This window comes from Lissotriton vulgaris, chromosome 6, assembly GCF_964263255.1.
Source record: "Lissotriton vulgaris chromosome 6, aLisVul1.2, whole genome shotgun sequence".
Classification (NCBI taxonomy): Eukaryota; Metazoa; Chordata; class Amphibia; order Caudata; family Salamandridae; genus Lissotriton; species Lissotriton vulgaris.
Window position 1 is genome coordinate 1796873502 of NC_141694.1, and position 13326 is coordinate 1796886827.

General features: G+C 47.3%; 1 protein-coding gene across 2 annotated transcripts in view; it reads right to left on the reverse strand.

Annotated features, from left to right (window-relative positions):
• The window catches only part of LOC147709510 (uncharacterized), a 124634-nt gene that overhangs the window by 81434 nt on the left and 29874 nt on the right, over positions 1 to 13326 (reverse strand). For both annotated transcript variants that reach the window (XM_086925504.1, XM_086925505.1), the window contains exons 2-3: positions 2127 to 2379; positions 228 to 411 (exon numbers count right to left, since the gene is read on the reverse strand). In XM_086925504.1, coding sequence (XP_086781630.1) covers positions 228 to 411; positions 2127 to 2354 — 412 coding nt within the window. In that variant the 5' untranslated portion in view covers positions 2355 to 2379. The remainder of the gene's footprint in view (positions 1 to 227; positions 412 to 2126; positions 2380 to 13326) is intronic.

Genomic DNA, 13326 nt, shown 5'->3' on the forward strand with positions numbered 1-13326 from the left:
TCATGTTGTAAGATTCTAAATTGCCCAATGGATGAGAGGCGATTAAAAGAGTTGCTGTAAATGTGGTAGGTGTGGCGGCAGTGGACCTGGTTTATAATGTTAATAACCAAAAAGCTTGTATGATTTCTCTTGAAAACAATGTCTCAATAGTTTATGGCCTATGAGAAATCTGAAAGTGCATACCTTTAAACAACAAGCTAAAGCGAATAAACGTGTTTCTGACCCACCTGGCAGAGACGCAACATTCATATCGGCCTCAATGTCGTATATGGACACAATCCCATCTGCCCCTGCGGCAACCAACAGGCTTTTTCGACTTCTTGGATGAAAGCTTAATGCAGTGACAGCATGGCTGGCTCTATGGCCAGAGAACAAAGTGTGTTTTATGTTCATCTCTTCCACGTTCACAATCTGAAACACAGATGTAACACACATGAAACATTTTTTGAAGCCCTCTTTATATTGTGTAATGTGCTCTAGAATGGCCTTCCTTTGTTATACAACACTGCATAGCCTTGACTAAACTGCTTTTGTAGATAGTCGCTAGTCATCTGTGTTACGTCATGACACAGTTTTACAATTTTATGCACAACCTACCTTATGTGATCATCTATTTTTAATGTACAGATCTGTATATAATATTCATTCATTATATTTAACCTTTGACTGCAATTTATAATAGTTCATTTACAACATGCAATTCTTCAACACACCCTAAATAACAAAAACCCCACTTCCTCAACACTCCACACCACCAACTCTCTGCGTAGGTGAAATGACGAAGAGGCAGACCCTAGAAGTGGTCAAATGGAAGTAGCTTGATTTAATCACAAATCCATTAATTTTAAGGCATAAAAATTCAACAGCATTTAAAAATTCTAAATGCCAATAAATTCAGTTGGTTTAAACAAGCTTGATATTCAAAATATTCAAAAGTAAATGTACTTTAATATTGTAGCAAATCAGATACTCAATTTCCCGTTTAAATCCCCCATATGATGGCAACAATTTGTATATCCCTCAAAGGGGTCAGTGGCATAACGCCAGCACAATTATGGCAGACTTCACAGTATAATAGAAGAGTGATCAAATAAGATTAGCAGAATTGAGCAGTTACCAGGGAACCTCATACGGTGTGAGTGACGTAACAAGCCAACCAGAAAACCACACCAATAACAAAAGCTCAACTGCCAATTCCCAAGTCAACGCCAGGAGCAACCACCTTCAATACTAGGTGCTGATGAATTAATGTTCTTTGCTGCCTCCTCAGCCAAGATGCAGGCAGAACCTTTGAGAACCTGGATGACAAACAAAGAGGTAGCTTTTCTGCTTTTCTTGAGAAGTAAACACCCCCATGGCCCCTTAGATGAGGTCAATTGTGATTGGCAAGAAGAGATCATGAGGTGTCCCATGAGAGCAGGAGGGGAAGGTAAGGACGACTCCGTCCCTTCTCACTGGAAGGTAAACTTACAGGATGCAAAAGGGTTCCCGTCCAGGGAGCAACTAAAGGCAACCTTGTGTGCTATGTGCAGGTGGCACTGCCTCATTACTCGACACGCAGATCTACAAGTGGGCAGACACAGGCATAGAAACCGCGTCCTCTGCAGGCCACAATGAAGGGAGTCTCTTTAGTGGGTACAAAAAGCAAGGTTCACCTTCTGATTACAGAAGTTTGGCAAACCTTCACAACTTTGAGAGGAGCTATGAATATGCCCAGTGCCTCTTAGCAACATTTATAGATCTAGCTAGTTCAAGTAGGACAGTGGTCTCCGTCTAAGTTTGTTGGCTCAGTCTTTATTCAAAGCTATAATTAGGTTTAATTCACACAATACGTACGTACATCTATTGAAGTAGTACCACATTTAAATGAACTGGAGGACGAGTACTCCAACAGTAGCAGGGCACATTGACAAGTACACAGAAACACAATAGTACAATGTTTCCATTTGTTGGATTGTTTTTAGAATTGTATGAGTGTTGCCAGTATGTACCAAAGTGCACCCTGTAAGCGTCTCAGCTTCTAAGCGGATACATCATTTTGATCTATCTCTTTTTAGACCAACCTCAATTATATGTTGAATATTCCCTTCAATTCCCTATCTTTTGCAATGCCAAAGTCTCCTTACCTGGATGCCACCATTTCCAAAGCCAACAGCAAGCTGCTTTCCGTCGGGGGAGAATTGTACGCTGTAAATACTGTGCTTATCTTTAGGGAGAGGTATGTGGCACCGGACAAAGAGTTCTGAAACTTTGTCGAAGACGTCCTCATCGGATACATACTCGTCCGCACTCTCCCCTCCGCTCTCTAGCTCCTTGGATATACACAGGGCTTCTTCTATACGTCGCCGCGACATGCTAGCCGGAATTTACCTATAGCAGCTAAAACGAGAAGAGTGAGATGGAAGTCAGTGACAGGTAGGAGGAGAGAAGTCAGAAAAAAAGGACAAAATAAAGAATGAATGCACTCAAGAGGAAAAGGAAAGAAATTTGTTTTCAACTGCCAACATAAAGCAATAGATAACACTGCGTAAATTGCAAACAAGTTATTGCAGTAATTGGTTCAATATTTAGTGATATTACATCTCATCTACACCATTATTTCAAACAAAAGTAGATCGATTGGAGGAATAACACTGAAATTGGCTAGGTATACCTGCCCAAAACACCACCAACCCATGACTCGAGACCTTCCACATGGGATTACAGAGGACATCAAAGGCATCAGTAAAGAAGTAGGATCTGTGCCCCTGATAGGGACTTAATCGTGCCTCTCATTCTGGCCAAAACAATCTGTTCGTGCTGCAAAAACACTATACGATTATTAGGAGTAAAGGATTGATTCTTTATAAAATCAGAGCTGCTTCATGTAGAATCAGGCCTGGCACATGAGACGTGTTCCACTGGAATGAAGATTAGTATACAAATAGTTTTGCAGAGCTCTTACTACATTAGTGTTCACAATAGGGATTTGATCGACCTTCAATTAATTAAATGAGTTGTCGGTGGTGGGATTCAGAGCTGCAAAGTGTGGACCACACGCAGAACCCGCCAACAACTGTTGAACTCAACGTGTGGTCATCCTCCAGCTCGTGTGCATATGAACCAGTCCAGATCTGCAATGCAAAGCAATGTGTACTGAACACATGTAAAGTGTGTGCTACTGGCTCTTGTTCAGGGGCACTCAGACTACTTGGACAATACGAAAAAGTTGACGGAGGTACAAGTGACTAGCCCTCACCAGCCCCACCTTCCTTTCAAAAGAATCAGTCTTGGGCAAATCACTCCAAGGTGGCCCCTACTCTCCCACTGGCTGTTGTCCTTGTCAAAAAATGATTTTACCTTCCTACATCAATACTGGTAGCGCTTAAACAACAGTTGTATGCTCGTAAATCTCAATAACTTAGGGCTAGATGTCGGTAAATCAGATTTACCGATTCATAAATACCGAATTTTTCCTATTCGGTATTCATGAATTGGGTAAATCTGATGTAGATAATTATTCGGTAACAAATACCGAATTGGTGGGATTCGGTATTTACCGATTCGGTAATTACCGAATCGGTATTTGCCATTGATTCCTATGGGCCGTGAAACCCACAGGAATTTATTTATTTATTTATTTATTTAGTATATTTATAGAGCGCATTCCTGTCACCCAGAGGGCATCCTGGCGCTTGAACTTGAGCGACAGCACTATTCACTTACACAGCAATTTTAGGAAACAAGTGCGTTTTTAACGCTTTCCGGAACGGAAGGTAATTGCTGTGGCTTCTCAAGGAGAGAAGCAGGGAATTCCAAAGTTTGGCCGCTGCCACACTGAATGAGCGGCCACCCATCCTGACTCTCTGAAACCTCGGGACTACCAGCAAATGCGCAGAAGAGGAGCGGAGAAGTCGCGGGGCAGAGTACCAGGTGAACATATGCTGCAGAGGTATCGGGCCCAGATGATGTACAGCTTTAAACACTAAACAAGCGGCTTTGTACAGCACTCTCAGATGTACCGGGAGCCAGTGTAACTCTCTTAAAGCTAGGGTAGAAGAGCTAGACCTAGGACTAGAGAGAGCCAACTTGGCGGCCATTTTCTGCACTCGTAACTTCCCCACCAGATTTTTTGGGGTCTCCAGAAGTAGCGCGTTACAATAGTCTAAGCGACTTAGTATAGTACTGCGAACTACTTCCGGCCTGGCATGGGCGGGGATAAGAGGCAGAACTTTACGCAACATGCGTAACAGCATCATGCACGTAGACGTGGTTTTATTGACGTGCATGTCAAGCTGTAAATTTGGGCCGAAGATCACCCCCAAGTTGCGAGCAGATGACGCAGCCGAAACTGGCTCGGGGAAGGAGGCAGGCCAAAAGTTCTCTGGAAGTGCCCGCGAGATCCGATCTGTGGAACAGTAGAGGACCTCAGTCTTAGCGCTGTTAAATTGTAAGGAGTTGGCCCGTAACCAATCCGCTGTGGCTGCCATGCAGCGATGGAATGTCTCCAGCGAGACCGCATTATTGCCCTCCAAGGAAAAGACCAGCTGGGTGTCATCGGCATAGTTAAAAGCCGAGACCCCAAAAGATTTTATAAGCTGGACCAGGGGGCGGAGGTACAGATTGAAAAGTATTGGGCTGATGGCCGAGCCCTGTGGCACCCCCTGCCCTACTTTACTTGGCTCAGAACAAAATGGAGGAAGCGAAACCAGCTGTTGCCGACTGTCAAGATAGGATATGAGCCAGTCTCTTGCGTCCTCTGTGACCCCACACTCTTCAAGTCTCCTGATAAGGTTTCGATGGCAAACCGTATCGAACGCGGCTGACATGTCGAGCAGCCCTAAAAAGGTTGCCCGACCACTGTCGACACGCAAGCGGAGGTTGTTCAGTACGGTTACCAGCACGGACTCCGTCCCGTGCCCGGAGCGGAAGCCAAACTGTGCCTCATCGAACCAACCGATGTTTTCCAGGAAACCTGAAAGCGAGTGGGTCACCCATTTTTCCATGATTTTAATAGGAAAGGGGAGCAAAGAAATTGGCCGATAGTTGGACAGGCAAGTCGGGTCCAGCGTTGGCTTCTTAAGCAGAGGTGACACTACTGCTAACTTCCAACACTCGGGGACGGATGCCAACTCCAGAGACTGGAGGCAGATGGAGTGCAACGGTTGAAAGAGTTCCGCCTGAAAAGCCTTCCAAAATTTGGGAGGCAGTGGATCACGCGGAGAACCAGAGGCACCGTGTTAGCCAAACTGCAGAATTCCTCCAAAGAGGAACGAGGAAAAGATTTTAGTAGGGGTCGACTGGAGAGAAAAACCGGAGCTCCCAAACTAAAGGCAGGAGTACTCAACTGGGGTCGACTGGATGAGCCGTCCGGAGCTCCCAGACCAGGGCCGAAGGCACCTGTCTGGGGTCGACTGGACAGGTCAACCGGAGCTCCCAGGACAAGAGCTGCTGTTAGAAGGCACGATCCGGTCGGCTGGGGTCGACTGGATAACCCGTTCGGAGCTCCCAAGCCAGGACAAGAGCCAACTGGCCGGGATCGACTGAGCGGGCTAACCGGAGCTCCCAGACCGAGAGTATTGGGCAAGGGATGTTTTAAGCCCTCCAAGATCTTAGCAGTTTTCTCTTCAAAAGCACCCGCCAGGGAATCGCACAGGGCCTGCGATGCGGGGACCGTATTAGCCACGCATATAGGGTGGGACATGTCCCTGACGATTTTAAACAGTGCTTGCGATTTATTGGGCGCCTGATTCAAGGTGGATTCCAAAAAGGCCGCCTTAGCATGCTTAATCTGCGCTTTGTAGCCCTGCAATGCGAGCCTGAACGAGGCCTTTGCTGATGGTGAATATTGCTTCCTCCAAGCCCTCTCAGCACGCTTACAGCTCAACTTCAGCAGTCGAAGCTCTTCCGTGTACCAGGGAGAAGCCCGGTTCACTCTCCCACGAGACTTACGAAAAGGGGCCACCTTGTCCAGCATGTTAGTAATCGACCAGCACAAAGTCAAGTAGCTTTCCTCCACTGAATTACTCAGACATTAATTGTCTGGTAGTAGAGAAGGCAGAGGAGATAAGCTGAGTAATCGAGACCAGGGTCTACCCAGTTTCGCCACTCCTACCCCGGCTGTCTCAGAGGAGTAATCACCTATACGAAGGGAAAAGGCCACAAGTGCGTGGTCCGTCCAGCATTGGCACAAGGTATCGGTGATCACTGCTAATTGAGAGTCAGCAAAAATCAAGTCCAGGACATGACCGCCCTTAGGAGTCGCTGAGCAGACCAGTTGCTGCAGCTGAATGTCACCAAAGGCCTGGCAAAGTGTTGTGAACGCCCCATCCAGTGGAACCCCCCTCCAATAAGTTGAAGTCCCCCAGGACCAGCAGCTTAGAGTGAGTGTTGGATAAATCATATATTAGGTCAAGAAAGTCTGATAGAGAGGGTGCTGATCCCAGTGGACGATAGCAGAGCACACCTGGGAGCAGTGTTCTCTCCAGACCTCTAATGGAGAACCCCATCAATCAATGGCAAATACCGATTCGGTAATAACCAAATCGGTAAAAATACCAAATTGCCAAGGGGGACAGGGTGTTACTTTGACACCCTGTTGCGCCCCGGTTTCTGGCTTGTGTGCCATGTGACACACAAACATGCCCTTAGGGCATGTCTGTGTGCCACATGGCACAGGTGTAATGCACAGATGTGCATGTACACAGGAATTCGTTATTTACCATGCAATAGTATTACATGGTACATAACGAATCCTTAGGGGCCTGTGGCAATGTTTACTGTGCCACCTACATCTTGATTTACAGAATCGGTAAATTTACCGTTTCGGCATTTTACCAATTCTGTAAATTTACAAAACCCAAATACCGGTCGGTAACAGCCGAAATCGGCCGTTACCAACCGGTATTTGGTCTCCTACATCTGGCCCTTAATTTTGCCAAAACGGAAATTATTTTTCCATCATTAGACTTTGACGGAGCCTGCGAGACAAAGATAGAAAAGGGAGTATGAACGGCAAAAGGTAGGACAACGGTCACAACAGAGAGAAGAGATGAAGAACCCGCACTAGTGAGACAAAGATGACATGAAGAGAAGGTAGTGGAGACACAAACTGGATTTGGAATCAAGTCTAGGCAGCTTGGGGACTCAGCAACCCCAGCATTTCCTAACAAAACAAGCACTGGCGTTGCCAATAGGTCTCGCAGTAGGAAAGTTTGAGCTATTGGTTGTGTAAATGACAAAGCCCTTTATGTATTCTAAATGATAACAACAGTGAAAGGCATTGTTATTTGCCATTGTAATAGTTCCACCTGTCGTACTGCGCGATCTATTGGCAACGTGAGTGTTGTTTGTGTGTGAGTGGCGTTGTGTGTGTGAGTGGCGTTGCGTGTGTGAGTGGCGTTGCGTGTGTGAGTGGCGTTGCGTGTGTGAGTGGCGTTGCGTGTGTGAGTGGCGTTGCGTGTGTGAGTGGCGTTGCGTGTGTGAGTGGCGTTGCGTGTGTGAGAGGTGTTGCCTGTGTGTGAGGCGTTGGCTGTGTGATTTGTGTTGCCTGTGTGAGTGGCGTTGCCTGTGTGAGTGGCGTTGGCAGTGTGAGTGGCGTTGGCAGTGTGAGTGGCGTTGGCAGTGTGAGTGGCGTTGCATGTGGCAGTGGCGTTGCATGTGTGCGTAGTTGAGTGGCGTTGCGTAGTTGAGTGGTGTTGCGTTGTTTAGTGGCGTTGCATGTGTGAGTGGTGTTGCATGTGTGAGTGGCGTTGCATGTGTGAGTGTCGTTGCGTAGTTGAGTGTCGTTGCGTAGTTGAGTGGCGTTGCATAGTTGAGTGGCGTTGCATAGTTGAGTGGCATTGCGTAGTTGAGTGGCGTTGCGTAGTTGAGTGTCTTTTAGTAGATGAGTGGCGTTGCGTAGATGAGGGTGAGGTGTTGAGGGTGAGTAAGGATGAGTGAGAGTGAGGGTGAGTGAGGTGTTGAGGGTGAGTGAGGAGTTGAGGGTGAGTGAGGTGTTGAGGGTGAGTGATGGTGAGGTGTTGAGGGTGAGGTGTTGAGGGTGAGTGAGGTGTTGAGGGTGAGTGAGGTGTTGAGGGTGATTGAGGGGTTGAGGGTGAGTGAGAGTGAGTGAGCGTGAGGGTGAGTGAGGGTGAGTGTGAGTTTGGGTGAGGTGTTGAGGGTGGGTGAGGGTGAGGGTGAGGCGTTGAGGGTGAGTGAGGATGAGTGAGGGTGAGTGAGGAGTGAGTGTGAGTTAGGGTGAGGGGTTGAGGGTGGGTGAGGGTGAGGGGTTGAGGGTGAGTGAGGATGAGTGAGGATGAGTGAGGATGAGTGAGGGTGAGTGAGGGTGAGTGAGGGTGAGTGAGGGTGAGTGAGGGTGAGTGAGGGGTTGAGGGTGAGTGAGGGTGAGTGAGGGTGAGTGAGTGAGTGAGGGTGAGTGAGGGTGAGGGGGAGGGGTTGAGGGTGAGTGAGGGTGAGGGGTTGAGGGTGAGTGAGGGTGAGTGGGGGGTTGAGGGTGAGCCACAAAACACAATGAACTTAGGCACTCATAAAAAGAGACATTCATATTATGAGCAAGTCGTGTTTGGGATCAAGTTTCTGAAAGCCCAGCTATTTGTCCTCAAGGCCTCCCTGGTTGACACAGGCACTCTGGCAAATTAATTTCCAAATATGCTTTTATCCTTAATGAACGATTCAAATGTGCATTTATTTCATGTATGTATTCCCTGCTTTTTAGGAACACATCCATTTCGTTTGTGTGCACAAATACAATATTATTGTATGCAAGCAGGAATTCACATTTAGGATTAAAGTGAATAGAACTGCACTGGGCAAATCAGTTTGAAAGGAAAAAGTTTCTCTTCTGGGCAGAGCTGGGAGAATTCAAAGTGGGTACAATTACCACAAACTGGGTCATGCAGTGTTGATTCAGGAATGCATGCCTGCTTGATGCACCAGATATCCAGGAACGAACCGACGACGGGAACGCATAGCGCGATTGGAAGAGATCAGCGGCCTGCATCGCGACAGTGAGCAGCGGCTTCCAGTACACAGCGGGCTGGGCGGAAGTGCAGGTGAAGAGGGCTTAACAGACCGGAAGGAGGCCCTGGCAAAATCACCCCTGGAAGCTCACATTACAGACTCGGCCAGAGGAGTCCCGGACGGCACATACCACGCAGCGGGGATCAGACAAACAAGCTCCCAGGACGCTGCACTGCACAATAACTGATAAGGGGGCAGGATAAACGGAAAAACAGGCGATCAATAAACTGGGACCTGGGAAGCCAAAACGAGCACTCGGACAGGAGAAACGCGACGTGCACCAGAAACAAAAAAATGAAACGCCGGATGGGGGCGGGAAAGCCTGGTGGGAGGCGTGAATGCGCGAGGGGAGGCAGGCGGATTGGGAGAGAAGCCTGATGGGGGCGGGAGAGCCTGGTGGGTGGGCGTGAATGAGGGGAGGACTGGGCTGGGCTTGCATGCGGATTGGGAGAGAAGCCTGATGGGGGCGGGAGAGCCTGGTGGGTGGGCGTGAATGAGGGGAGGACTGGGCTGGGCTTGCATGCGGATTGGGAGAGAAGCCTGATGGGGGCGGGAGAGCCTGGTGGGTGGGCGTGAATGAGGGGAGGACTGGGCTGGGCTTGCATGCGGATTGGGAGAGAAGCCTGATGGGGGCGGGAGAGCCTGGTGGGTGGGCGTGAATGAGGGGAGGACTGGGCTGGGCTTGCATGCGATGCGCGTGCATGTTGACGGGCACTGCATGAAAACCGCGGGGCTGAAAGCCCTTTGGTTTGAAGATGTTTTCGCCGACATGAATTCTCGCTACGCTCGATGCGCTTGCGCGCATCGATAGGTCACGAGACCTAAAAATCCTGCACCACACTTTTATTGAAGACATTAAGCACAGTTACTACACACACAAACAAAATAAGAGCTGCTTTATGCAACCACGGTGTATGAGCCATATCTACAGAATATATACAAAAACCAAAATCAAATGCACTTAAGTGGGCCTCAGGCTCACTCTCTTCCGAAAGGTTTGCTAGTTAATGGAGTCAAAACTTAAACGTGAGAACCATTCAGTCACATGCAAAGCAAGCAAATCATGGGCTCTTCCTAAGCCCTAACCCCTTCGATGCGGATGACAAAGCCAGCTTGTCATGGACGTTACCTGCGCTGCACGCATGACGAGCTGGCTTTGTCACGTTACCCGTGATTTTCACATTTCCGCGCGCAGCGGGAAAACCCGCTAGCGCGCATGCGGTTAAAGAACTTTAACTGCATGTGGGTAAAAAGAACATTTATCAACAGGCAAAACACTTTTACTTTGGAGAGGAGGTCAAACGAATAGGTTTAACTGTGGTCTCAGCTGAGAGCTAATCCTGGATCCCTCTAAGTATTAGCCGGGACAAATGACGTTACACTACTACTCCTAAATAGCCCTATGTAGCAACATCTGGAACACTATGAAGCTTTCTGGTACTAAGCGCTATTAAAAGATGAATGTTTACATTGCATGCAGTTTTTAGAAGGTCTGGAAACTAGAGCCAACCCCTTTGCTCTGAACGAGGGACCTTTGGAACCTTGAGCCTAAAACAAGATAATCTTCCGTGTGGCTTCTGCTGCTCCCCAATCTCTAGCCCAGGAGTCTTTAAACTGGGGTCAGACCATCCTAATCCTAATGGTGGCCTCAAGTGATTCTAGGGGCGAGGGGGGCACTAGGCTCTAGCCTAAAGAAGCATTATGCTGATAACAGTGCTTCGTTTTCAGAAAGCAGGTTTACACTGCTCTGTAATGGCCCATCACTAACAACTGTTGTCATTTATATCCTGGCTGGAAGTATGTGTCAAAAGGGAAGGGACTCCAAATATTCTTCAAAACCCCCACCCCCCATTTCAAATAATGACACTGTGGATATGCTTACACGTTAGTAAGGCCTGTCAGACCAGAATAGTATGTTTGGCAATCATGTATTTGATTGCATTTTTTAAAACTGTGTGAACTCCAAGCAATGTTTAAAAGTCTAGACATATTTACACTTTGCCAATTTAATAGGATAATTGTGAAAAATTCTGAGGGGGGCCTTGATGATTTGTTTAATATTGGTGGGAGAGTAGCATTAAAAAGTTTGAAGACCACTGCTCTAATCTCATGGCCAAAGACAAAGCATTAACATTTGATGTTAGAACTGGAGAGACAAATATACCCTTGAGTTGTTAAATTGTACATCGTGAAAGTAGAACACCTGGGAACAATGCCAGTGTCCCTGCTTAACCAAAAGGTTTTCATCCAACAGGAATATTTCATTTCAGCGAGACTCCTTTTATTTTTATTACAGCGCTTGAGACCACCTGGGACTGTGAGTTCAGGATAAAAGGAGTACAAAACCCGTCATATGGTTGATTTCATGTGTATTAAGAATCTAAACCACAGATAGGGTGCACATAGTATGTGACTAGGTTCTTGGTTCACTAAAGGCATTGTTAGCGCAGGGGTTGGGGGAATGTTTCTAAGTTCATGTTTAAAAACTATTACCTTTCAAAGTTACCTCCAAGTGCAGTGATATAATCGGATGTACTAGGTGACAAGCTTCTGCAGATTAAAGCAATACACCTTTTTGATTTTTTAAGAGAGTATCATATGTTTACATGACGTTTGCTGCATGGTTTACTGGTCTGTATTTTCAAGGCTCGGCTTGCGCATAGGGTCTTGGAGCCAAGCGTAGACCACTGGCTCAGCTCACCCCGTTGGTTTGTGGCTCGCCCTAATCGATGTTTAAAAGAAGTCGCTCTTACTGCTCACAGAATACTATTATAAAATAGACAGTAAAGCAGAGACAGGTATGATAAAACATAGAAGCGAAACAGCTGGAAACATAATAATACACATTTCAATGTGCTTTCTTTTAAGTACACACGAAAATATGCATTGTGTCTCCTGTGTGTGTTGAAAGCAAGTGATAATAAAAGTTCAGACTTCCCTTTCCTCATTCAAACTCTGATTTTCTGACAATGGCCGTGATATCCCCCTCTCGCAGGTGCTCTTTTCAGTGCTAGGAATACAATTTAAAGGTGTTTCTTTTGCCTAAAGATGAATGTGATTGTTGCAAAATCATCCTCATTGGATGGGGGACACCGACCTGGTAACACCAGAGCCATTCCCGCCATTGCCCTAGACCCAGCTGCTACTGCTGCTTCTCGAGGTAAGCGGGCAATGGTCCGTTTGGGTCTGCCTGAGGGCTGGATAACCGGTTGATGAGATGAAGAGGGATAAACCCTTGCCTCCTGTGTCCACGCAGACCAGGATGGACCGGTTCATGACGATAGCCTCAAGGAACAGAGGAACCGCCCGCAACCCTCCTGTGTCGCACCGAAATCCTATGCAACCTGATCTCGCAATCCAGGATTCATGCGACGCAGTGTAGGCCAGAGTAAGCAAAGTTAAGGTTGCTGTCTCCTGGCTACATCAAGTTCTCAGGCGTGTTGCAAGTCGAGTCACTGAAGCCGAAATCAAATATTTAGTGTAGGATGATGGGACTTCCCTCCAAAAGCAGTGCAGCAATTTGCCCCTGCCACAGCAGGCTTTGCAAAGTGTGTCCAAATACATTATGTAGGAATAATCTACGGTTCATGGGATTTAATTCCAGAATCTTCTGACAGAGCGCTTCCTGGAGGGGTGTCTGTGGTCCTGGGTCCCCAGTGATAACTTGCCACTGTGCTTTGCGGTGGAGGAAGGCCATAGGCCGCTGGTCCAGGGACCTCCTCCCAGTCCACTTCAGCTGGTGGTAGATCACCTCCATTGGCAGGGGGTGTTAATTAGATACAGTACAGTAAGAACAAAGTGAATAAATGTCTGGTATGCATCCTGTAGCAGGGGAGGTCTCCATTTTGTTTTGGTTGAGGTCTTTATAATACTTTGTTTTAGGGCAACAGATGCTTCAGGGGCAGACATATGGGTCGCGGGAGTGGAAGTTAAGTGGGTTATCAGCTGTTAAATAAGTCAAGGACACCACAGTTGCATGTGCAGCTCCCTCAGGGACATAATCCTGGATGTGGCAAACACACAGCACACTCAAGGCATCAAGCACAGCTCCGCAGCCCCAACACACAATATACCGCACATAACCCCTCCATGACAGAGGTTAACATACTGTCCTAGAATGTGAATGGCCTGCTGGACCGCATCAAACAGTCTGCAGTAGTCCATTAGGCAGAACGTTTCCAGCCCTCTGTTCTTATGTTACAAGAAACGGTTCTCCTGGGTGGGCACTGCCTCTTCCTTCAGCGATTCGGATATGATAAGTGTACCCACAGCGGTATACCCTGAGGCTCCCATGGGGGTGGTTCTCTTATTGCACAGAGGCACCCA